The sequence below is a fragment of the Anguilla rostrata genome, chromosome 13 (genome assembly GCF_018555375.3).
Source record: "Anguilla rostrata isolate EN2019 chromosome 13, ASM1855537v3, whole genome shotgun sequence".
Lineage (NCBI taxonomy): Eukaryota > Metazoa > Chordata > Actinopteri > Anguilliformes > Anguillidae > Anguilla > Anguilla rostrata.
Window position 1 is genome coordinate 38,918,048 of NC_057945.1, and position 23,837 is coordinate 38,941,884.

Here is a 23,837-nt window from a genome sequence, read left to right on the forward strand (position 1 = left end):
ATGGCCCCTGGCCTCGGCGCAGAGCTGCACTGTAGCGCAGAGGTTAGAGCACCAGTCCGGTGTCTCACAGCTCTCAGGGTTGAACCCCAGCTGGGATGCTGCCGTTGGACTGTTGAGCGAGGGTCTTATTGTTTCAATAAAAAATCCAGCTGCATATCTAGATTGTTTGTAAAAATGAAGCGTAATGTAAAAGTCAAATGTAATCTTTGTAAAGCCTTTCCAAATAAGATGGCCTGCCAAATGGCAAAATGTAAAAACGTAATCTTAGCTAATCTGTGAGTAAGATCAGAGCAGCTCAGCCCTAGTAAGCCCCGCCCTTCTCAGCTAAGCCCCGCCCAGCTCAGCTAAGCCCCTCCCTGCTCAGCTAAGCCCCTCCCACCCTGCAGGAAGCGCATACCTTCAGCTTTGACTGCATCTCGCGAGTCTTTCTCCGTGCAAGAACCTGCAAGTGGCTAGAAACCTGCAGAGAGGGAGGGAGGGGCACACAGAAAAAGAGAGAGAGAGAGAGAGAGAGAGAGGGGGAAAAATGAAAAGAGAGGAGAAGAAAGCCGTAACCAAGGAGGAAAGCGACGCCCGCCCTAGCAACGCAGACCGCAGACCTACCTTTATGCCCGTATGGTACTCTCGAACCTTCTTCCTGGCTAACACCTGTATGTGACTAGACACCTGGGGAGTGTGAGACGGTTTTAGACACACGCAAAAACACACACTGCACACGGAAACACACAGCACACGCATACACACAGCACACGCAGACACACAGCACACCCAGATACACAGCACACACATACACACAGCACACGCGTACACACAGCACACAGCACACGCAAACACACATACACACGGCACACACATACACACAGCACACGCAAATACATACACACAGCACGCATACACACAGCACACGCATACACACGGCACACAGACACACGGCACACACAGACACACAGCACACGCAAACACACATACACACGGCACACACATACACACAGCACACGCAAACACATACACACAGCACACGCATACACACAGCACACGCATACACATGGCACACACAAACACACAGCACACGCAAACACACATACACACGGCACACGCATACACACGGCACACACAGACACACAGCACACGCAAACACACTGCACACACATACACACGGCACACGCAAACTCACCTGAGGTAGTGCAGCTACACGGTAACGTGTTCAGTGTTAATTTAACTCTAACAGAGTTAATACAAGGCCAACAGGGATGCGCTCTATGAGAGCAAAGTGCACTCTGAGAGAGTTCATGTTCTGTGTCAGCATCTTGCCACTGGAAGACTGAGTTAGACTATGGGACAGGGGTGTTTAAATGTGGCCCTTGAGGCCAATAGTACTGCTGCTTTTCTTTTTAACCTAAAATTTAAGGCGATTAAGGCCACTGACAGGCCAGAGATTACACGCAGCAGCACTACTGACCTCTACTGGCCAAATCTGAGTACCACTCCAATAGGACTTGGCCCCTGAAAAGGTAGATAACTAATCCACAGTTTTGACATTCGTGTCTGCTCTCAGTGGCCTGAAAGGAGGACATGGATGTTTCTCTTACCTGTTTTCTCGTGCGGGTTTTCCCTGTCCGGAGCTTGATGTATCTGGCTATCAGTTCATTGCGACCTGTGACAATTAAATTAAACATAACAATAAAACAATTAAACATAAAAGCATCCAAGAAGAACACTGAACAGACTACGCATCTCTTTAAGAATAAAGACACGGGTCAAATGGACCAAAAAGGAATCAGAAGGGGAACTGAGAGGCAAAACAGAATTAACACACTTCACATCAGCCCCAGTGAAGAAAGTGATTTTTCAGTTGGCATGGACACACATGATTCCAGCACAATGGAAAACATCACACCCCTTCCAGACAACCCATTTTAAGTGCATGTTGACATTTGCTGATAAAATATCCTCTGAGAAATCAGAGAAAAGCATTAGAGTTTCAGTACTCAACACAGAGGCTTCCAATAATAATGGAAACGCTTGGAAGACCTTGGTAAGGTAGCATGCTCTACAGACAGAGAACATTGTGGTGATTAACCTACAAATGCAGTTAGGCATTCCAAAACTGAGGAAAAAATGGTTTTTAAAACAAATGGGCACTGCTGTTGTACCGTTCAGCAAGGTACTTAACCTGCACTGCTTCAGTGAAAAATGAGCAACTGTATAAACGGCTTATATGCAAATAATAATATAATAATAATAATAATATAAGTTGCTCTTGATAAGCGAAGCATGCCGAATACTGATACATGCATGTCATGTGATGTAAATTAGATAAAAACAATGCAGAACAACTTGACAGACAAGTGCATGGCATCTGAGGAACACCCTCACACGCACAGCAGTCAGAAAACAAAGGGCAGGTTGCCTCTGAAAAAAAATCTGCAATCTGTTTCCCATTTGCTAGCTGGGGTTATGAATACCATTTTCCCCATAAAATCATTTTTAGTGTTTGTTTTTTAAGAGTACGCTAATGGTTCAAAATGTATTCAGAAACAAGCATTTCCCCAAAGCCTTCAGAACCAGCCTTAAGGTATTTAGTTATACCTATAAGTTACCACTAGGGGGTGCCCCAACATCACAAATGTGCACTCCAGTGCAACCCAACGCTTTCTTACACGCATTCAGCTTAAACAGAAGTTCACTATAGGAAAGCATTTTAAATTTCCAGAACATAGTCGAAGGACAAAATACTTAATTGAGTTGAAACTGGCTTTAAGTTATATTCCTAAATGGAATTAATGGTTTTATTAATTTATTTTATTATGTTGAAAACACATCCATAGTGGAAACAACTAAACTTCTGTTAAAGTTTTTTGGTAATTTTACCCATATTTATATATGCTTGGATAAAACATGAAAAAATTGTTGGGTGAGGGACCACTGTTGCAGTCAGATTTTATTCAGACAAGTAGGTCTCAGTGTTTAGAGGCAAACTTAAATTAAAATGTTCTTACATAAAGTAAAAATAAAAAGAACAATGCTGAACATCTTTGGAGACATGTCCTGTCATGTTCTTGAGTGTGTGCATGTGTGCACGCGTTCAGAATAACAGTAGTGTGGATGTTCACTGGTGAATGTCCTTGACCTCTGACAACTCTGACAGATTGATCTCACCTGTTTCTGACCACACCCCTCTCTGCAACTCACCTGCCTCTGACCACACCCCTCTCTATACATCACCTGCCTCTGACCACACCCCTCTCTGCACATCACCTGTCTCTGACCACGCCCCTCTCTGCACATCACCTGCCACTGACCACGCCCCCTCGCTGCACATCACCTGTCCCTGACCACCCCCCTCTCTACACATTACCTGCCTCTGACCACGCTCCTCTCTGCACATTACCTGCCTCTGACCACGCTCCTCTCTGCACATTACCTGCCTCTGACCACGCCCCCTCTCTGCACATCACCTGCCTAGAACCACGCCTCTCTCTGCCCCATGCTCTAACTGAGCTCAAATATGGCATCAGAAGCTTTTGGATTTTATATTTCCTGTACAGCTGTACTACATCTCAGACTTATTTTTACTGAGCGCTGTTTCTAAGCCACCCCCCCCCCCCAATCAGCCCCCCACCCCACCCCCAGAGACAGACATGGCCGCTTCACTGTCTGTACGATCCCCACACTGCACAATGCCAATCAGGTCTGCCCAAACCAGTCCCATTGGTTAGGAAACCTCAGACACTGGCTGCACACCCACAGGCACCACACATTCACATACATACACACACCACACATTCACACACCACACACTCACGAGCACGGACTCACACACACACACTCACACACATACCACACACTCATGAGCGCACACACACACACACTCACACACATACACACAAGCGCACCCACTACACACCAATGCACGCACACACACACATGCACACACACTCTCGCACATGCACACACACTTGTGCACACACACTCGACAGCTGTGGTAATAACTTTTCAGAGACACAAAGCCCCCGCTGTCTCTGCCAACAACTGCATGAGCAACACCCCCCCCCACCCCAACCTCCTGCCCCTAACCCCCTGCCAACCACCCCTAACACCCCCCAGTTCATTCCACATCCAGGGTTTAGCCACAGCTGGGAACACCTGCCCTGATCTGTTCTGGAAGTGATCAAGAATAATAAATAGACCCCCCCTCCCCCTCTATACACACACACACACACACTCTCTCTCTCTCTCTCTCTCACACACACACACACACACACCACATGCACTCCATTTTTCTAAAACAAAATAAATCCTGTCATAATTGGGGAACAAAAATTAATCGTACAGTTAAATTTCAAACCCTGTCATCACTGTGCCAGGTCCCCCTTGCAAAAGAGATTTCGATCTCAATGGGGTTTTACTGGTTAAATAACAATTAAATCAATAAACATTTTTCTAGTATTGGTTTTGATAGAACTTTGAGAAACAGAACAGAAGTCACTGATATTGGGATCTAAGACTGCACGTCCTTCTAAAATGAATATGAAATATCCTTTCATACTGAATATCAAATACCCTTCCATTCTGAATATGAAATATCCTTTCATACTGAATATGAGAAATCCTTCCGCACTGAATATGAAATATCCTTTCATACTGAATGAGAAATCCTTTCATACTGAATATGAAATATCCTTTCATACTGAATATGAAATATCCTTTCATACAGAATATGAAATATCCTTTCATACTGAATATGAGATATCCTTTCATACTGAATATGAAATATACTTCCATACTGAATATGAGAAATCCTTTCATAATGAATATGAAATACCCCTCCATATTGAATATGAAATACCCCTCCATACTGAATATGAAATACCCCTCCATACTGAATATGAAATATCCTTTCATACTGCATATGAAATGTCCCTTTGTGTCTGCCTGGCCCCACAGTGACCCCTGTGATGGGGGCCCTGGGTTGAGGGGTGAGAACAGACCGTGGGGTCCATCGCCAGGCCGCCTGAGCGCCTGTAGCAGCTGCGGCACCAAACGGACGCGAGAGACGCTCCTGCACCCCGAGCGCAGCTGCTCGGCCCCGCGCGCGGTCCGGGGCGAGCGCTCGCCTGAAAGCACCCAATCAGCGCTGAGCGGAGAGAGAGAGAGGGGGAGAGAGAGACTGTGTGAGTGAGAGAGAGAGAGAGACAGAGAGAGAGAGAGAGAGAGCGTTCTGACAGCCTGCTGAGACTGACTGGCCAATCGGGGCCCATGTTACTGCAGGAGAAACAACGCACAATATGAGTGAGAGAGAGAGAGAGAGAGGGGGAGAGAGAGAGAGAGAGAGACAGAGAGAGTATGTGTGAGTGAGTGAGTGAGTGAGTGAGTGAGTGAGAGAGAGAGAGAGAGCGGAAGAGATGGAGGGAGGGAGAGTGGGAGAGAGAGAGAGAACGGGAGAGAAAGAGAGAAAGGTCAAGAGAGAGAGGGAAAGAGAGTGGGAGAGAGAGATAGAGAGATTCCAGCTCAGACATGATTTGACAACAAAGCATTTGTTCGTCAGTGTACAGAAATCTTTAAGTGTTAACTCAATGTTTTTATTAACTTCAGTGACTGCAACAATTTTCAGCAACAATTTTTGCATGCGTACAGGCTTTCTTGACATACAAGTTCACAGTAAACAACACTGTCAATAGACTGAATCTGGGCTTGTTGCTGGAAATCAAGGTCTCACCTCCATAGAAGAAGAGATAGGCCTACATAATTTGCTATATAAATATAAGTACAGAAAAGTTAGGAGGAATTTTGCAGGAATATATCCTAACTGCTCTAATTCTACCAGTTTATCCAGCTCAACTGCATGTGTTCAGAAGCCATATCAGGTTACAGCATTGCACAAAGACACAGGGCTGACAATAAATCAGTAATGAGGAGGAAGAGACTTCAGCTCCCTCCCCCATCTCACTCTCCTTCCTATATCTCTACCTCCCTATGTCCTCCCACCTCTCTCTCTCTCTCTCCCTCTCTGTCCTCCCACCTCTCTCTCTTTCTTCCTTTCTCTCTCTCTCACACACACAAATAAATATGCACACACTCACACACCATGAGGCAGGACAGGAAGAGGTTCCCTCCTGCTGAGGCGAATGGAATGTAAACAAAAATCTGACCCTAAAAGCACAATAACAACAGAATCACTGCCAGCACAGCACAGTACAGGAGTGTGAGCGTAGGGGGTGTGGACGAGCAGCATCCTCAGTAAATCAGTCCGGTGTGAGAACGACATTCCGGAACCCAGGTCAGAGCCTTGTAAAGCAGACGGGGAAGAAGAAGACGCCCCCCCTCGCATCGCTTCAGGGGCGGATTAGCACCGATGAGGTCATCGCCTTCGCGAGCAGCTCCTTGAGGGTCGCACCGGATAACCTTGGAAGTGTCCCAGGAACAGACGAGGTGAATAAAACCAGACACGCTCCGTCAGCGCTAGGGTGGGGGGGGGGGGGGACCTCAAAGAGGGTGGAGACTCAGAACTGACTGACCTTTTCCAAAATTTCCCCACAGGCACGTAGCACTTAGACATCAGCCCCACCACCGTCACCATATTGCAAAACCAATTCTCATTATTTATTTTGTAAGACATACATTTGGTTCTACATCAAAAAAAAAAAAAGTTCACTGCTATGCGTGTATGTACTGAAATCCAGGTACAAATAGTTTGGTTTGTGTGTGTGTGTGTGCGTGTGTGTTTGGAATGTGTGTGCATGTGTCTGTGTGTGTGTGTGTGTGTTCAGGAGAGGACTCTTCTCCATGTGGTCAGCTGAAATTCCTGCTGATTGGGTCAGCAAATGTTCCACAGTTGTGGAACCAGCTGCTCGCTCAATCACTACAGAACAGCACACACTGATAGAGCACGGGGCCTACTGTACTCCTGAGTGCTGCACCCATACAGCATGGGGCCTACTCTACTCCTGACTGCTGCATCAATACAGCACAGGGCCTACTTATGCTACTGCCTACTGTACTCCAGTGCTGCATCAATACAGCAGCTACATGGAGCCATATAAGCACGGGCCTACTGTACTCCTGAGTGCTGCACCCATACAGCATGGGGCCTACTCTACTCCTGACTGCTGCATCAATACAGCACAGGGCCTACTCTACTCCTGAATGCTGCATCAATACAGCACAGGGCCTACTCTACTCCTGAGTGCTGCATCCATACAGCACGGGGCCTACTGTACTCCCAAGTGCTGCATCAATACAGCACGGGGCCTACTCTACTCCTGAGTGCTGCATCAATACAGCATGGGGCCTACTCTACTCCTGACTGCTGCATCCATACAGCACGGGGCCTACTCCCTAAATTTAAAAACATATTTTAAAAAATGTAAATCCATTCAGGGGTTCCCAAACTGTTAAAATCTTGAGTTGCTGTTTACATTATTCAGGTATTAACACCCCCTGAATGAATGATAATTACAAAACTGTATGCTAAAAGTCAGTTCACATAACATAAGTATTATGGCAGTTTTATAAATACAGAAACATATCTGTAGAATTTGGACTGAAATCCGTACTCAAATATTCTATAAAGAGTTACTTTCTGGGATTGGTTCAAGGATCAGTATTTAAATATTTCTCAATAATTGTTACTTTCTGATGTATGTATTAATCAATTTGTAAACAACTGTTTCTTTAATTTAAAAAGGTTTAAGAACTTTAATTACCCCAGGATTGCCATATACACCAAATCCAGACACCTCCCTCTACTGAGACATCAGAAGAGCCTTCAGGGTCACAGGCTGGTTGGAGATAATTGAGCTGTACCCCCCAGACATGAAAGCTGAATCCATTTTCATCCCCCCCAACCAACCCTGAAAGCTGGCCTATCAGCTCCCGCCTGACGACCCTTTGATGTGGCCTTGTTGTTGGATGTGTTTGTAATGGTGTCTCCCAGCACACACAGGCTGCGTTAATCATCGCAGCTACGCGCTCTGCCCAGTATTTTCAGCGCGAGAGATACGCACTCTGTCCCGCTTTATTCCAGCGCGAGAGCTACGCTCTCTGCTCAGTTTTATTTCAGCTACGCGAGCTACTCGCTCTGCCCAGTTTTATTTCAGCGCGAGAGCTACTCGTTGTGCCCCCTTTTATTTCTGTGCGAGAGCTACCCGCTCTGCCCAGTATTATTTCAGCGCGAGAGCTACTCGCTCGGTCCAGTTTTATTCCAGCACGCGAGCTATACGCGCTATGCCCAGCTTTATTTCAGCTACGCGCACTGCCCAGTTTTATTTCAGCGCGAGAGCTACTCGCTCGGTCCAGTTTTATTCCAGCACGCGAGCTATACGCGCTATGCCCAGCTTTATTTCAGCTACACGCACTGCCCAGTTTTATTTCAGCGCGAGAGCTACTTGCTGTGCCCCCTTTTATTTCTGCGCGAGCTACACGCTCTGCCCAGCTTTATTTCAGCCACGCACATTGCCTAGCTGTATTTCAGCGCGAGAGCGCGCCATGATTCACACCAGAGACATTCCCGGCAGCGAAGGCGAAGATGAAGGACGAGGCAGAAAGAAAATAAACGAAACGTTCTCCCGACTTTGAGTTTCGAGCGACGGCGCACAAAACGAGGGCCTGTGGAATGTGGGGCGAGTGAAAGTATCAGTGGAAAAGAAAGATAAAAGGAAACGTACGGACACAAGTCTGCACAGGAAAAATGCACTTCATAAAGTGTCAGACGCAAAAATGCATTAAACGATTAAATTCCAATACGGATGTATAGAAATGGCCAACACGTCATCGTGTTTCTTAGATTTTTTTCCCTTGTGGAAACTTTCAGTTTGTGAACTGAACTAAAAGCCAGTCTTGGACTAAGGTCTCATAAGGACGTTAAAATGGCGCAACCCCAAATTAATCTTCTCTGAGCTCTGGGTGAGTCAGCTCCCTTTAGAAAAAAGCCTTCCCGTATTACCTAAATCTGAGTTACTTCTGAAAATTCCGCATTTTAATTCAAAACATCTGCCAAACCAGTCAATGCTTGGTCATAAATTTAAAAAAAGGCAATATCAAAGATGCATTTAGTTATTTTAGTTTTTGTGTGTGTGCGACTGTGAGTGAGCGAGTATGTGCGCGTGTGTGTCAGTGAGTGAGTGTGTGGGTGTGTGTGTCTGTGAGAGAGAGAGAGAGGGAGAGAGTGTGTGTGAGTGTGGGGTGGGGGAGTTGAAAACAGGGTAAACCAGTCAGACTAAGAGGACATGCTCACTCTACAAAAAAAAAACCCATAAAGCTTATTATCACAGGAATCAAAGTGAACATAAGATATAAAATTGATGGCTGCAAGAAGGAAGTGGTTTCATTACATCTTGCTGTTCATTAAACCCCACAACCTTAAAAATTGTGGACTCTGAAATACTCAACTCTTAAACACTCTCGTTTTAATATAACACCACGTGCGCCACCCCCTAAATCTGTCCGTCGATGTGTTCTCCCTACTGAGTAAGAGGTGCACAAAGAGGAGAAGTCCACTGCTTGTAAATTACTGTCAAATGACAGAGCTGTACTTTCAAATTCCCTTCGCACTAGGGCTGGGCGATATGGACAAAATCAAATATCACAATATTTTTGACCAAATACCTCAATATCGATATTGTGATGATATTGTGGGCATGACTACTGGTACTTTCACAAAATTACACAATGAGATTTTTTGATAAATAATCATCAGTAATGTCTATGTAATAACTAAGTGGGTAAAGGCAAATAATAGAACAGCTAGAACAGTCAGGTAAGTTCAGAAAATTACATCACTTTACTGTAATGCTGCCATTAAAACCAGAAAAAGACAACACTTATGCCATATCACGATATTACGATATACAAAATCCCAGACAATATGTAGTCTCATATCACAATATCGATATAATATCGATATATTGCCAAGTCCTACTTCGCACACATTTTCACAAAGTCGGGGCCTAATTAATGAGCCAAGCCTTGAGAAAAAAAAAATGACCGATGTGATCAGCTGCAGACTGAACCCAGGGAGATCACACATTGGGAAGGACATGAATACTGAACACACGCATACTGAACACTGGAAGCATTGCCAGTGAAAAAAGACTGGTCATGCTCTCCAGTGGAACAGGGTTCCCCACACACCCTGTGTACTGAACACTAACGGGCAGCTTAATGTAAAAAAAAAAAGCATAAACATAATATTTTACAGCCAACTTGAGCAAATATGAGAGTTAAGCTGTGAAATTGTTCATTTACTCCTCTCGTGCAGTAGCTCTCAGGCATGCTTTTAATGTTTGACCGTAAGATCTCAAACATGTGTGCGATTAGAATGCTGTTAACTGAACATTCTAATGCTGATGTAACAATCACTACAAAAATGAGTGAAAGCAATTTGCCCCATTCGGATAATAAAGAACTCCAATAACTGACTAATAAGAAGAGCAACTAGAGACAAACCCTTCCCTTCAGTTGTATAGGGAATGTGTGTCAGACAAGCCATGACTCACAATCTGATTAAGATGATGGGAATCTGGGCCTCTCACTACAGGGGTCAAAGGTCAAAATACAGCCCCTCCCACATACTCACACACCCCATATGCCCATGCACAACCAGCACTGGCCCATCACAACATTATTTTCATTGTGCTACACAGTAGTGCCATTATCCAACCCACCCAAACACAGACACGCACACGTGCCCCTACTGCCGGGGCTGCAGTGGCTCTGTCAGTGATGCACGACTGCGTGAGACGAGCAGCAGATGCTTAATTTCTCTGGCCCTCAGTCAGCCTTTTCCTCAGAATCACTTTTAATGAGGAACAGACTTGACTTAATACAACACTCGAACAGACCGTACTGAGTTAGGACATCCCTGGAGCAGACTTTACTTAGTACAACACTTGAACAGACTTTACTTGGTACCGCACGTGGACTGATATGACTTAGTACAACACCGGGACAGACCGTACTGAGTTAGTACAACACTGAAACATACTTAGTACAGCACAGGAACAGACTTGTTTAGTACAACACTGGAACAGACTTTACTTAGTACAGCACTCTTAACAGACTTTACTTACTACAAAATTCACTGTTTCTCTATATAAAATTCATATTCTGGAGCCACTATCCTAAGACTATCCTAAGCATAAGTATTTATCAAGTGAATTATTAGTTCATTTTTAATCTATATCATAATCACCGTGATTAAAAATGTAACAGCATATGAATGCAGCTGTTTGAATGCGTTCACCCATTCAGCTTGTTTTTAGCTTAGCATTTACATTGTATCACATGCAGCATAGAGAGCTGTAGGCCCTGATTTTGGCCCTGTGCTCTGAAACAGGAACACGGGGCTAGAAGCCAGCTCCCCTGCTTCAGATCCTCCTCCTGGGACACAGCCTCAGTGTGCTTAGAAACACAAAAAATGTATTTGACCTCTAACCTTTGACCTTTTGCCCCAATTCTGTGACACCAACCCCACTTCAGTCAGGACTCTCACACATCCTGTGCCAACTGACCTGGTGCAATGAATTCTGGGTAACAAAACCTCAGATAAGAGGAATCGAGACATATTCTAACTACCCCCATTCCCGCGGATGTCCACGAATGCAGGCGGAGTTGGTCCTGATCGACGGACAGACGTGCGAAGGGCGGAGTTTGGGTCCTGATAGGACGGACAGACGTGGCGAAGGGGCGGGAGTTTGGGTCCTGATCAGGACGGACAGGACGGATTGGTCTGATAGGGGCGCAGGGGCGGGAGTTTGGGTCCTGATCAGGACGGCAGACGTGGCGAAGGGGCGGGAGTTTGGGTCCTGATCAGGACGGACAGACGGCGAAGGGGGCGGAGTTTGGGCCTGATCAGGACGGACAGACTGGCGAAGGGCGGGAGTTGGGTCCTGATCAGGACGGACAGACGTGCGAAGGGGGGGGAGTTTGGGTCCTGATCAGGACGGCCAGACGTGGCGAAGGGGGCGGGGAGTTTGGGTCCTGATCAGGACGGACAGACGCGGCGAAGGGGGCGGGGAGTTTGGGTCCTGATCAGGACGGACAGACGTGGCGAAGGGGGCGGGGAGTTTGGGTCCTGATCAGGACGGACAGACGCGGCGGGGGGAGGGGGGTAGGGGGCGGGTCGAGAGGCACACTCACCGTACATCTTGCCCTCGTCGGACAGGATGATCTTGCGGCGGCCGCAGGGCGGGTAGATGGCGAGGGCTTCCTGGAAGCTCTGCTCGATGTCGGGGCTCCAGACGCCCTCGGCGTCGCCGTCCATGGCCTTGTCCAGCTCATCGCTGCCGCCGCCGCCGCCGTCGTCGTCCAGCGCCGGCTCCGGACTGCTGTCCGCGCTCCACTCGTGGGACGCAATGGTGCTCGATCTGCCCGGGCCCCGCGCAGAGGCCACGCCCTCCCGCTGGACTGGGGGATGCTGGGAAAGAGAGGAACCACAGGACACGTCAGCAACAAAGTGGCCAAAACCATACGGTCTATATATCTGAAACGCACTAGTGCTTTACGGTTCAATAAATGCAATGGCGTTGCTGTCCGAGCCTTTTTAAAAATTTTTCCATGGATTTCTTTTTTCTGTAACGAGCGACTGCACTCTCCATTTAATACTATATACCTGCAGTTTTAAATTCAATTGAACTGAAATGCCCTCAAGGTTGAACTTTATTCATCAAAGAAGCAACACATCCTGCATTTATCACAGATTTTTTGGGCCTATCAATATCTGACATCTATGTACTCCGCTAAAATCTAGAGTGAAGGCTACAGTAGTGATAGAATACTGGACTTGTAACCGAGAGGTTTTGGGTTCAATTCCCAGACGGGGCACTGCTGTTGTACCTTTAAGCGAGGCACTTAAGCTGAATTGCATGAGTGAAATATCAAACTCTATGAAAGGGCTGTATGAAAAAAAGCAAGCTGTTAAAGTTTGTTGATGCTGAAATGTAAATGTAATGTAATGAATTCTTGTGTGTGAGGCATGTCATTGGAATGTGACCACTTCACAGCTGAAACCACTCTGGGCACTTGAGTAGTCATCAAGCTGCTTCTCAAACAGGCTACATTTCTGCAATTAAGGCCTCAAAAATAATCTTTTCCTTGGTCTGGATTCTTATTAACCCCCCCCCCCCCCCCCCCCCCCCCCCGTATTCTGTGAACTAACTAAAATACTGCATATAGGGATCCTTTAATTGAAACAGCGTCTGGTAATGAATGCAGAATGCAAGTGCGCATTTCATTGGAATGTGTTTAATTTCGAGGGAAGAAGCCTACTCCCTGAAACTGCGCATCACGTTATTACGAAACACGAAACGCGATGACGCAATCCGCACGCGCTCAGTGAGCGCTCTCAGCCAGTGAGAAACACCTGCCCTCTCCAGGCTAGTACAGCTTCAGCAGGTCAGTACAGCTCCTCCAGCACAGCTAGTACAGCTTCTCCAGGCCAGTACAGCTACAGCAGTACAGCTAGTACAGCTTCACCAGGCCAGTACAGCTACAGCAGTACAGCTAGTACAGCTTCTCCAGGCCAGTACAGCTAGTACAGCTTCTCCAGGCCAGTACAGCTAGTACAGCTTCACCAGGCTAGTACAGCTTTTCAAGGCTAATACAGCTTCTCCAGGCTGGTACAGTTTCACCGGGCTAGTACAGCTTTTCAAGGCTAATACAGCTTCTCCAGGCTAGTACAGCTTCACCGGGCTAGTACAGCTTTTCAAGGCTAATATAGCTTCTCCAGGCTAGTACAGCTTCTCCGGGCTAGTACAGCTTCTCCGGGCTAGTATAGTTTCTCCAGGCTAGTACAGCTTCTCCATGTGATCGCTGAATACTCCAACACTCATTCCTAAATTCCTGATCGTCATCCTCTCCTCACACATGGCTCTAACTCCTTCATTATAGCCAGAGCTCGTGTCCACAAGGTGTACACTTTTTTGCTTTAGTCTCTTTTAAGCATATCGCAGTAAAACAACTCACTATTTTTGCATAACTTGCCTTCTACTGTATGTAACTCGACTCATTTTAATTGCCATGTACTGTCACACCTATCACAAAACACAAGCCACTACATTTTCAACACACATACACTGGTTCATACAGGGGTTCCCTTTAATGTTGTATTTATACAGTCTGAAAATAATTTAAAAGGGGAAAAGTGGGAAAATAAATATTTTTAGCCGTGAATTATCTCACAAAGAAGGAATTAAATTCCAGACGTGTCCTTGTTTAAGGAAATGTGGTGAGCTCTATCTGTTTTTCCTCCCAATTCGGAGTGCTCCCTGGTGTTTCCCCAATTCCTCCCCCCCCCTCCCCTCCCCCCACCCCCAGCTCATAACGTCTCTGCCCAAATAAGGACGGAAGGCCACATGAATCAGTGTGAGGCAGGAATGCGAAAAGGGGCGGGGGGTGGCTTTCCCTATTTAGGCGTCTACCCCGGGGGCCTGTGCAGACTTTAGGCCCTGTCCTGTATTACTGACACCACTGCCTCAGAGAGCAAGAGGCACGCATCACCCCCTTCACAGGCCGGTCAGAGGTGCTGGAAGCTCTGCGCTACTCAGTCCAAAAACTGTGCCGTCTAAATCATTCACCGTTCACTCGTTATTTCTAAATGATCAGGGATCAGTGATTATTATGTTTTTGCCTTAAGCTGTCCTTGGCTTCCGAATAGGGTGTTTGAGTATCGAACACTTTCTTAAAGCTCCACAATGGTTATGAATGCTCCCGGTGGCGTTGTGGACCAAAAAAGGGATCTGAAGATAAATCAAACGATGTGTTTCTCAGCAGGGTGAAAGGGCTCCAAGGCAAATCAAAATAAAAATAAAAAACCAGGTGAAACAGAACCAACAGGACTTTCAGGTGTCTGCACCAGCAGCTCAACAGGAAACTGAATGACTGTTCAAATGTCACAAAGCTCGCTCTCTCTCTCTCTCTCTCCTCTCTCTCTCACTCACACAATCTCTCTCTCTCTCTCACTAACACACACTCTCTCTCTCACTCACACAATCTCTCTCTCTCTCTCTCTCACTCACTCACTCACAATCTCTCTCTCCCTCTGCACACCACAGCCACTGGACATTATTGGTGTCCTTATTACTGCAGAAGTTTGCATTAAAGCACACTGGCCACAGCAGGAGGGGACCTACGTTTCTAACAGCTCAATATCTGCGCTTGCTTCTGTCATCGCTGCTTCCCTGGGCAATGCTTTACCCAATCACAGCATGAGATCACGTGTGCAGTCAGTCTGCACCGCTGCCAGCAAACATGGAGAAAGCCCTCTAATCACACGGACATGAACACACTACTAATCACATTACTCATATGTAAGAACCGCCAGTATGACCATTACAGTCAAGCAAAGAGAAGAATTACAGTGAATGCACTCAGCTATAACATACCATTGGTTTAAACTGGTCTTATAGTGGTGCAATGGATGGCCAAATGCATTCTAAGCTCAACGTCCTCCAGAGAGCCGTAGAAATGGATCGCTGCCGGTCATTTTGACACTTGTGGGAAGCTGACACATGGCTCAAACACAGCGTTTCATTCAGTGGCATGAATAGAGTCAGACAGCAAGGCATTGTTGCCTGGGCACTAAACATCTCCTGGACTGGCAGTGTAACCACATGGGGGAGAAAACAGCTGCTCCATGACAGGTAGAGTTAGGACAAGGTGAAACGCAAACAAATGGACACGTTCATAACAGATTGATAATGCCTGTGTGCATTTTAACCATCCTAAACCTCACCTCTGCCTGCCTACGATGAATGAGAAATGAGAAAACAATAAGGGACCTGTTCCTTTCATCTTCAATTTGGCCAGATATACCACGATTAGAGTTGTGTTTCACCATCTCAAGAAAAACAGATTACGATCAAGATTTCTTGAGACAGACACACACACACACATGCATACACACACAAAGACACATACACACACACACACGCATACACGCACATACACAAACACACGCATATACACACACACATGCACACACATACCAGTGGTCGCAATAGCCAATGGAATGCAATGTCTTCGGAACACACACACACACACACACACACACACACACCCATGCGCTAATGCACACACCCATGCATGCATAAATGCACACACATACATTTAGGTGCAGAAGTCAGGGACTCCTCTTTTGTTTATTAAATTTCCAGTCAAATCAACCATTCGGTGCAATTTTTTTTTTTCAGTGTCAGACAATGACGCAGGGAACAAATATTTAACTGAAAATTACAGAAAAGCCTCCAACACTACATATAGCCTATCTATCAGTAATCATTCCACTCATTCTTGTGTGCACCCTACTACCACTTTAAGTCTTCCATCCTTCCAGTCAACTAACAGGTTACAGCTGTGTCCTCCCAACAAATGTTCTTACCAAAAGTGTCAATGACGTTATGTTAAAATCCTTTGCCGTCAAAAGTGACTCTAACGCTCAAACAAAAAACCACTCAAACACACCTTAGCTGCCTTGTGGATTTCTTTGTCCTGTGCATGTAAAATGACAAAAGGAAACATTTCTGATGAGATGAGATATAAGATCATTCAACTATATAAAGAAGGTGAAAGTAAAAGGAAAATAAGTTAAAAAAAACAGGAGTTTCCAAAACTGGAGTTCAAAAGATTAGTGTTACAGAGAAAATGGCACCCCTAACAACCATGCAACTGGTAAAATACCAAAACTATCACAGAGGCAGTACTTAAAGATTTTACCTTTAAGATAGGGAAAAAAAAATCAAGCACCGCTCTTGCTTCAAATCTAAAGAAATCCACAGGTGTGTCTGTCAGTATTTCCACAGTGAGAAGACAACTCAGTGCTATGGGTCAGAAAGGATTTGTAGCTGTCAAAAAGCCACTACTAAGAAAAGGAAATAGAAGAATGGAAGCTGTAATAAAGGTAAAGGGTGGACACACTAAACACTGAATGTTGAAAAATAAATAACTTTATAACTTAATGGCTGTTTTCACAAAAAAATTAAATGAAAGAAAGGATGGTCTCTGGCTTTTGCACAGTCACAAACAAATACACACATACGCACATGCAAGCACGCACACACATGCACACATATACACACGCATGCACACACATGCACTCTCTCACTCACACACACAGTCTCTCTCACACACACAAATACACAAAAACACAGACACTCTCTCTCACTCACACACACATAATCTCTCTCTCTCTCACTCACACACACACACACTCTCGTACACACACATGCACTCTCTCTCACTCACACACACACGCTCTCTCTCTCTCTCTCACTCACACACGCTCTCTCTCTCACTCACACACACTCTCATACACACACGCACTCTCTCACACACACACACGCTCTCTCTCTCTCTCTCACACACGCACACACACACGCTCTCTCACTGTCTCACACACACACACACTCTCTCTGTCTCACACACGCACACACACACACATAAGCTCTCTCACTGTCTCACACACGCACACACACACACACACACTCTCTCTGTCACACACACACACACACACACACACACACACACTCTCTCTCTGTCTCACACACACACACGCACGCACGAGGTGAAAGGGGCACTTGAAGCACAGAAACAGCTGCTGCCGCTGCTCAGATTACAGATAAGGACGACCCAAACCAGATAAGCGGGTTTCAGCGGCAGCCGTGCCGGCGGGGGCGGTACGCCCCTTCACCATAAAACAGAAATGCGCCGTGTCCTCACGTCACAACCACACCAGCTCCGCGCGCGCATACAGGGCCCAGAGGAGCCCTCTGAGTAGAGCAGGAGGAGCATGACGAGGATGAGGAGGAGCAGCACTGAGGAGCAGCAGCACTGTGGAGCAGCACTGTGGAACGGCACTGGAGAGCAGCACTGAGGAGCAGCAGCACTGTGGAACAGCACTGGAGAGCAGCACTGAGGAGCAGCACTGTGGAACAGCACTGGAGAGCAGCACTGTGGAACAGCAGCACAGTAGAGCAGCACTGAGGACCAGCTCTGAGGAGCAGCACTGTGGAACAGCAGCACAGTAGAGCAGCACTATGGTGCAGCACTGAGGAGCAGCACTGGGGAACAGCAGCACAGTAGAGCAGCACTATGGTGCAGCACTGAGGAGCAGTGTTGTAGAGCAGCACTGTGGAACAGCAGCACTCTAGCGGAGCATTATGGAGCAGCACTGGAGAACAGCAGCACTCTAGAGGAGCACTATGGAGCAGAACAGGGGAACAGCAGCACAGTAGAGCAGCACTATGGAGCAGCACTGTGGAACAGCAGCACAGTAGAGCAGCACCATGGAGCAGCACTGTGGAACAGCAGCACAATGGAGCAGTAGCCCTGTAGAGCAGCACTGTGCAGCAGCACTGAGGAGTAGCATGTTTTTAACTGACAGGAGAGGAGAGGGGACAGCTGTCCTGTCTACTTGCACCTCTGACACTGGCACTGTGTTAAGTCTGTCACGAGGGTGACAGCAGATAGTGGGGGGGGGGGGGGGGTGGAGAGGGGGCCCATGCAGCCAGCCCATATGAGCGCCTTGGTCTATCTGATGCACTCCCAGCTCCACTAATCACTTCCTCCCGTTCCTGCTGGACGCTCCCAGCTCCTCCAATCACGCCCTCCTGTTCCTGCCTGACACTCCCAGCTCCACCAATCACTTCCTCCTGTTCCTGCCTGACACTCCCAGCTCTACCAATCACTTCCTCCTGTTCCTGCCTGACACTCCCAGCTCCTCCAATCACTTCCTCTTGTTCCTGCCTGGGCCTGTCGACATACATACATACATACATACATATGCACATACATACATACATAATTGCAAACCTCCATCCCTCAGTGGCTAAGAACAACACATTCCCTTCCTGTGTATTGTACTTTGACTTTGGTCAAAGAATAGCATCTTACAATTCTGACGTTGATCGGATCGTCTTCAGTTCTGACGATAAGACTACGCTGGCAACACTGACATAAAAGAAACGGGAAAGGCCTATATTCCTTCGTCACTGCATAGCGTAAAGCCCCAACTTGATTAGAAAGATATTAGCATAGGCACATCGGAAAAACAGGATGGTTCGATTATGTCATGGTTTAAATCAGCAGTCTGGAGCCTGACAGCAGGCCAGTATAGTCCAAAATGCATCTGTAAGAACACCCTGTCCAAGTGATCAAATTAGCCTCGAGCAGGCAAATAGCCACCTCTCACACTCCACATGAAAAAAAAAAAAACATTACCAACAAACAGCGAGTGTTTTTAACAGAGTCAGCTCTCCAGAAAGCGGGAATGTAAATTGCGTGGAGGAAGGCCTTTTTTTTTACGTTATCGTTAAAAAGAGGAATCGGGAATGCAGCAGAACGTTAACCTTTCTGGCTGGACCGCAACAGCGGGGCCAGCCCTACAAATGTGAATGTCTGTGACTGAGTGACTGAGTGATGAAGTTACACCATTGGTCGGCCAAGTTATGGAGTTACACCATTGGTCGGCCGGTCCAGCCATATACTAGGTTTTGACCTGGTCTTGTTCCAGTCCAGAACCTCTCAAATGCCATCTGACACTGGGATCCTGACGAGGCCCCGATTCACGGAGAAATACCGCCGTTTTTCTTTTTCTCTCTCTTCCTTTCCCTTTCTCTCGTTTTTCAAAACCACATTTCATTTTGTGATTTTGTACCTTTGTGTGTGTTGTATTTGTATTTGTGTGATTTATATTTCCCTTATATTGCACCTAAGAAAGTTTGATTTTACTCACGTAAGAAGTAGAGGGGCAGACAGGTCAACTTATTAAGCAAACATGCAGCAAACCTTCTTTGCATTACAAAATACTTCAACATGTTTATGTGTTATTATGCATAGAGCATGAGTTGGGAGTCAGTGATTTCGGCTGGCAAAAGCAAAAAATGAAAAATAACAAATAAAAGAGGTTCAGATTACGATGATCAACTACTTAATTTTCAGTAAACCTACAGCATCAGTGATGTATCATACTGGCCATAGCATTAGCATTGGACTGATACTATAGGCTTGTTCTGGGTTAATGTAGACTCATACCAACAGAACCCCGATATTATCCTGTATCCCCAGATGGAAGTATTATTTTTTTCCCCAAATGATTGTGCTGTATATATATATATATACACACACATATATGCATAAAACACAGAGAGGAGATACTAATTTATGAATCAACAAATTTATGATTTGTTGTTGATTAATATGCACTGTCCCTTCTTAAGTAAATAAATAAATAATCACCAGTGATTCAACCTCATCTTGGGTTTCGTTTCCTAAATTCTCATTTTCAATGACCTGACTCAATTACCTGGATCCGTACAGGACCACTGGACTCTTGACATCATAGCTGAGTCACTCAGGATAAATCTTTTAATTTTGCCCCCACTTGCAGCACACTGCCCTGGTTTCCATACTGATATATTTCACTCGCTGTAAATGCCTTATTTTGTGCTGTTTCGGAGGGGAACGTGACAATTTCTGCAGAATGTGTTCAAGGACTGTGGAATATTTTGGCCCTTTCACCATCTTCTCTTTCCAGGGTTAAAATATTTTCAAGGATTGTGGGAATTCTATAATCTGTACCACAACTAGCGAGTAGCCAAACTCCAACCACAACATCACTCTGGATAACGATATTAAAACTGATTATTTAAAGCTTAGAAGACTATGGAAGGTTTCTTTTTCCAGTTGTAAACTGTCGAACTGCGTAAGGGTGATCGGTACTTGTTTTTCTAAATCCTCCCTATGAGTAATTTATGGGACGAAAATATTATTTTTCCCGTAAACATAAGGAACATATTCCCTAAGCTAAATCTTTTCTTTTTTTCTTCCAGGAAGTCACATGACAAATTTTGGAGGGAAAAGTCACATGATAAATGCAAATTTTGGAGAGAAAAGAAGCAAAGAAGAGTCATTTCGCATTACTGCCTTAAAATCACAATGAAGACTGACTGTGCGGAGATGACTCTGAAAGACCACATCACCAGCTCGTGTGATAAATGTCCTTCCCTCTTGGTATTTCTAGTTCTTTCACATGATTATAACATATTTCACAAGAAGAACAAACAATTTACGTGTTGCTCCAGAACTTTGTGAAACTGGAAAAGCCAGTTGGTTCTTGCCTGTCAACCCAAAACGACAGGAGTGTTCTTCAGTGCGAAGGAGTGATTCTTACATTACTTTAAAATATCCACCCACTGAAAATATTCTTTGGCTTATCTGTAATATGAAACTGAAAATGATAAATTAACTCTGATATAGTCCTTTTACTCCGTATGAAGTATATGTGATCCCAGTTGTATTCATAAACAGAGTTAAATTAACTATGAATTTTACTGTACACACACCACACACATAAAGATTAAGGATAGTATAAATCTCACTCTCTCAAAAAGATAACATTATTTAGACATTGTTTATTTATTGTAATGAACTGATTCATATTATAATTATTATTGTTGTTCTTAATAATAATAATAATAATAATAATAATAATATAGTGTTTATAACAGAACAATGCTATACAAGCTGAATCCTGGGGACCTGTGTATGATGTATGATGTTTTTGTTATAGTCAATCTCTCAGATTTAAAACTGAAAGCAAGTGTATCAATTAATTTAATGTTTTCCCATTAAACTAGTCTTAACACACTGAAGCGTTTTAATGTGGTGTTTCAATTACCAGGTGTACATACTTCTATTAATTTAGAATTTATTTCACCTGTGTAGAACGATAATAGGAGCAACTGAAATCTATCCCCTTTCGAAGAAAATGATTTCCCACATAGCAAATTACAGAAAATGAAGAAAAGATATTAACTGACCTCTCTCTGGATCAAAAGACTCCAGATGCAAATAAGGGAACTGGAGTTTTCATCGGATCCATTTCTGACATAGAGTGTCTTAATGGGGTAAAATAATCCGTCCTGACATTAAAAGCGTCACATTAGGAGCAATTAACAGCTCGTTAAAAATTAGGGGTTACAACTGCGATTGGAACGAAACGCCAGAGATCACTCAGGAGTCTGAAAACCCTCGCGCAATAAAATACAGCATATCAATGTGACATCAGTTTCACAAGACACTGTGAAGAATTCTAGCAAAACCATTCTTACTGGTCAAAAGAATCCAGTTAGCAGTTCATATTATAACTGAAAAAGTGTACTGAGTAACTGGGAAGGCCGATTCAATTACGCCCTACTGCGGCCCCGGTGCGTAAGCAGGCTTTCGTTGTCACCAGTCACACTGACCAAATTACCTAATTAGACGAATACACTCTTTACACACGATTGTGCTAATTAAATAATTGAGAGCAGAAGTTGGCATGAAATGGGCCTACAGAAACAGAAAAACCGTCCTCCTTCGACACCCCTGAGGTGGAGTACAACTTTCTCGCGAAAGGGTTAATCCCTCTCGAGCGCGCTTGGGAAATCCGAAACTGTACTTGTGCCTGGCCGATTCCGCGCGTGACTTGACAGGGGTGCTCGGAGGATTTTGGTAAAGTCGCAATATATCGTCGCGATAGGAGTTCGCACCACCTGTTTCAAGTTCGTCGGCGACCCATTTAAATTAGGCTTAAAATCGTTTTGTGGCATAATATGATGAAACAATATTTACAGTTATTGTAACTGATTCAGACACACAGTAGGCCTACATTTTAATGCGCAAGCGCTCGTGTCGTTAAAAGGTAATATACATTTTTAAAATCTATGTCTGAAACTGAATATCGATACATTTTCCCCTTTCGTTAAATTGTCCACGGGCTGACAGTCATTAAAATGATATTAAAACACTATGACGTCATATTCGTGGAAAGCAACAGATTCTTTTACGCCAAAACAAAACGAACAAAAACTTTTTCTGTAACTAACACAGAACTTTCAACAACGCGCGGGTAACCACAGCACGTTAACTGCGGTCTGATAAAATACATGCACGTGCTGGTCGCATGAAATATCTGATGCTGATGTTGAACACAAAAGTAAGTTACGGTTCTGCAAAGATACAACCTCTTTAGCAATAACAGACTATGGCATTTGCGGTTAAGTGCTATAACGTAGATATAAACTTTCCTGGTGTTCATCCTGACGAAGAAAACACGGTCATTATCTGACAAATTTAACTTAGCCTACTCTCTACAACCAAAGGATCCACTTACCTAAAAAAAAACGGGAATTAAAAATCCGCGTTCAAAAATGAAAATTAATCCAGCTGTAGGTGCTTTCCTTCCGTTTGTTTTCCTGGCAAACCCGAGTGGAATACAAATCGATAGGTAACCACTCAAAAGGTTTTTGGAAGTTATACATTTAATTCTAAGTAAATAAAAGAGTCTACTGGACAAGCGATAAATGCTCAGCATTTTGAACTGAAGAAACGTCTTCCGAAATTCCCGGAATTATTCAAAATTATACTTATCCAGTAATTTGGTTACGGCATCAGATACACACAGAGAGGACGGCGTACTCGAAATATCAATCCTAATTTCTTTTCTTCCCTTCAACTTGAGAGAAAAATTCAAAATATGACAAAGATCTGAACACTTCAGCAAGCACGCAGAATGAAAACTTCACCCAAAACCTCGATTAGACAAAGAAAACTTATTTTCAAACTCACCTTTAGTCGATAATTTACTCTCCTACTCCAGGAGCAAGTTAAAATCTAACCGAATTCATACACTATTTTTGAGGAGCCTTTTTTATCTTCAATAAATATTTCTCCCGGTTTGACAGTTAAGGTGGAATGCGAAGTATGAGTTTGGTATGAAATCAACGCACGACGCTGGAAAAGGGGGAAAACGTTTAAGGAGGAGCCATGGGTGAACGTCAATCAACATAACTGGGGGTAGACAC

At 44.8% G+C, this 23,837-nt stretch overlaps 1 protein-coding gene across 11 annotated transcripts in view; it reads right to left on the reverse strand.

Annotated features, from left to right (window-relative positions):
- Positions 1-23,792, reverse strand: part of LOC135237270 (transcriptional enhancer factor TEF-5-like) — a 36,091-nt gene extending 12,299 nt beyond the window's left edge. For 2 of the 11 annotated variants that reach the window (XM_064304209.1, XM_064304206.1), the window contains exons 1-5: positions 23,602-23,792; positions 12,139-12,415; positions 1,590-1,654; positions 604-666; positions 398-460 (exon numbers count right to left, since the gene is read on the reverse strand). In XM_064304209.1, the coding sequence (XP_064160279.1) occupies positions 398-460; positions 604-666; positions 1,590-1,654; positions 12,139-12,262 (315 nt within the window). In that variant the 5' untranslated portion in view covers positions 12,263-12,415; positions 23,602-23,792. Of the gene's footprint in view, positions 1-397; positions 461-603; positions 667-1,589; positions 1,655-12,138; positions 12,416-21,812; positions 22,098-23,601 lie in introns of those variants that run through there. The other 9 variants (XM_064304217.1, XM_064304214.1, XM_064304215.1 and 6 more) reach the window with 7 other exon arrangements.
- Between the last annotated feature and the right edge of the window lie 45 nt (positions 23,793-23,837).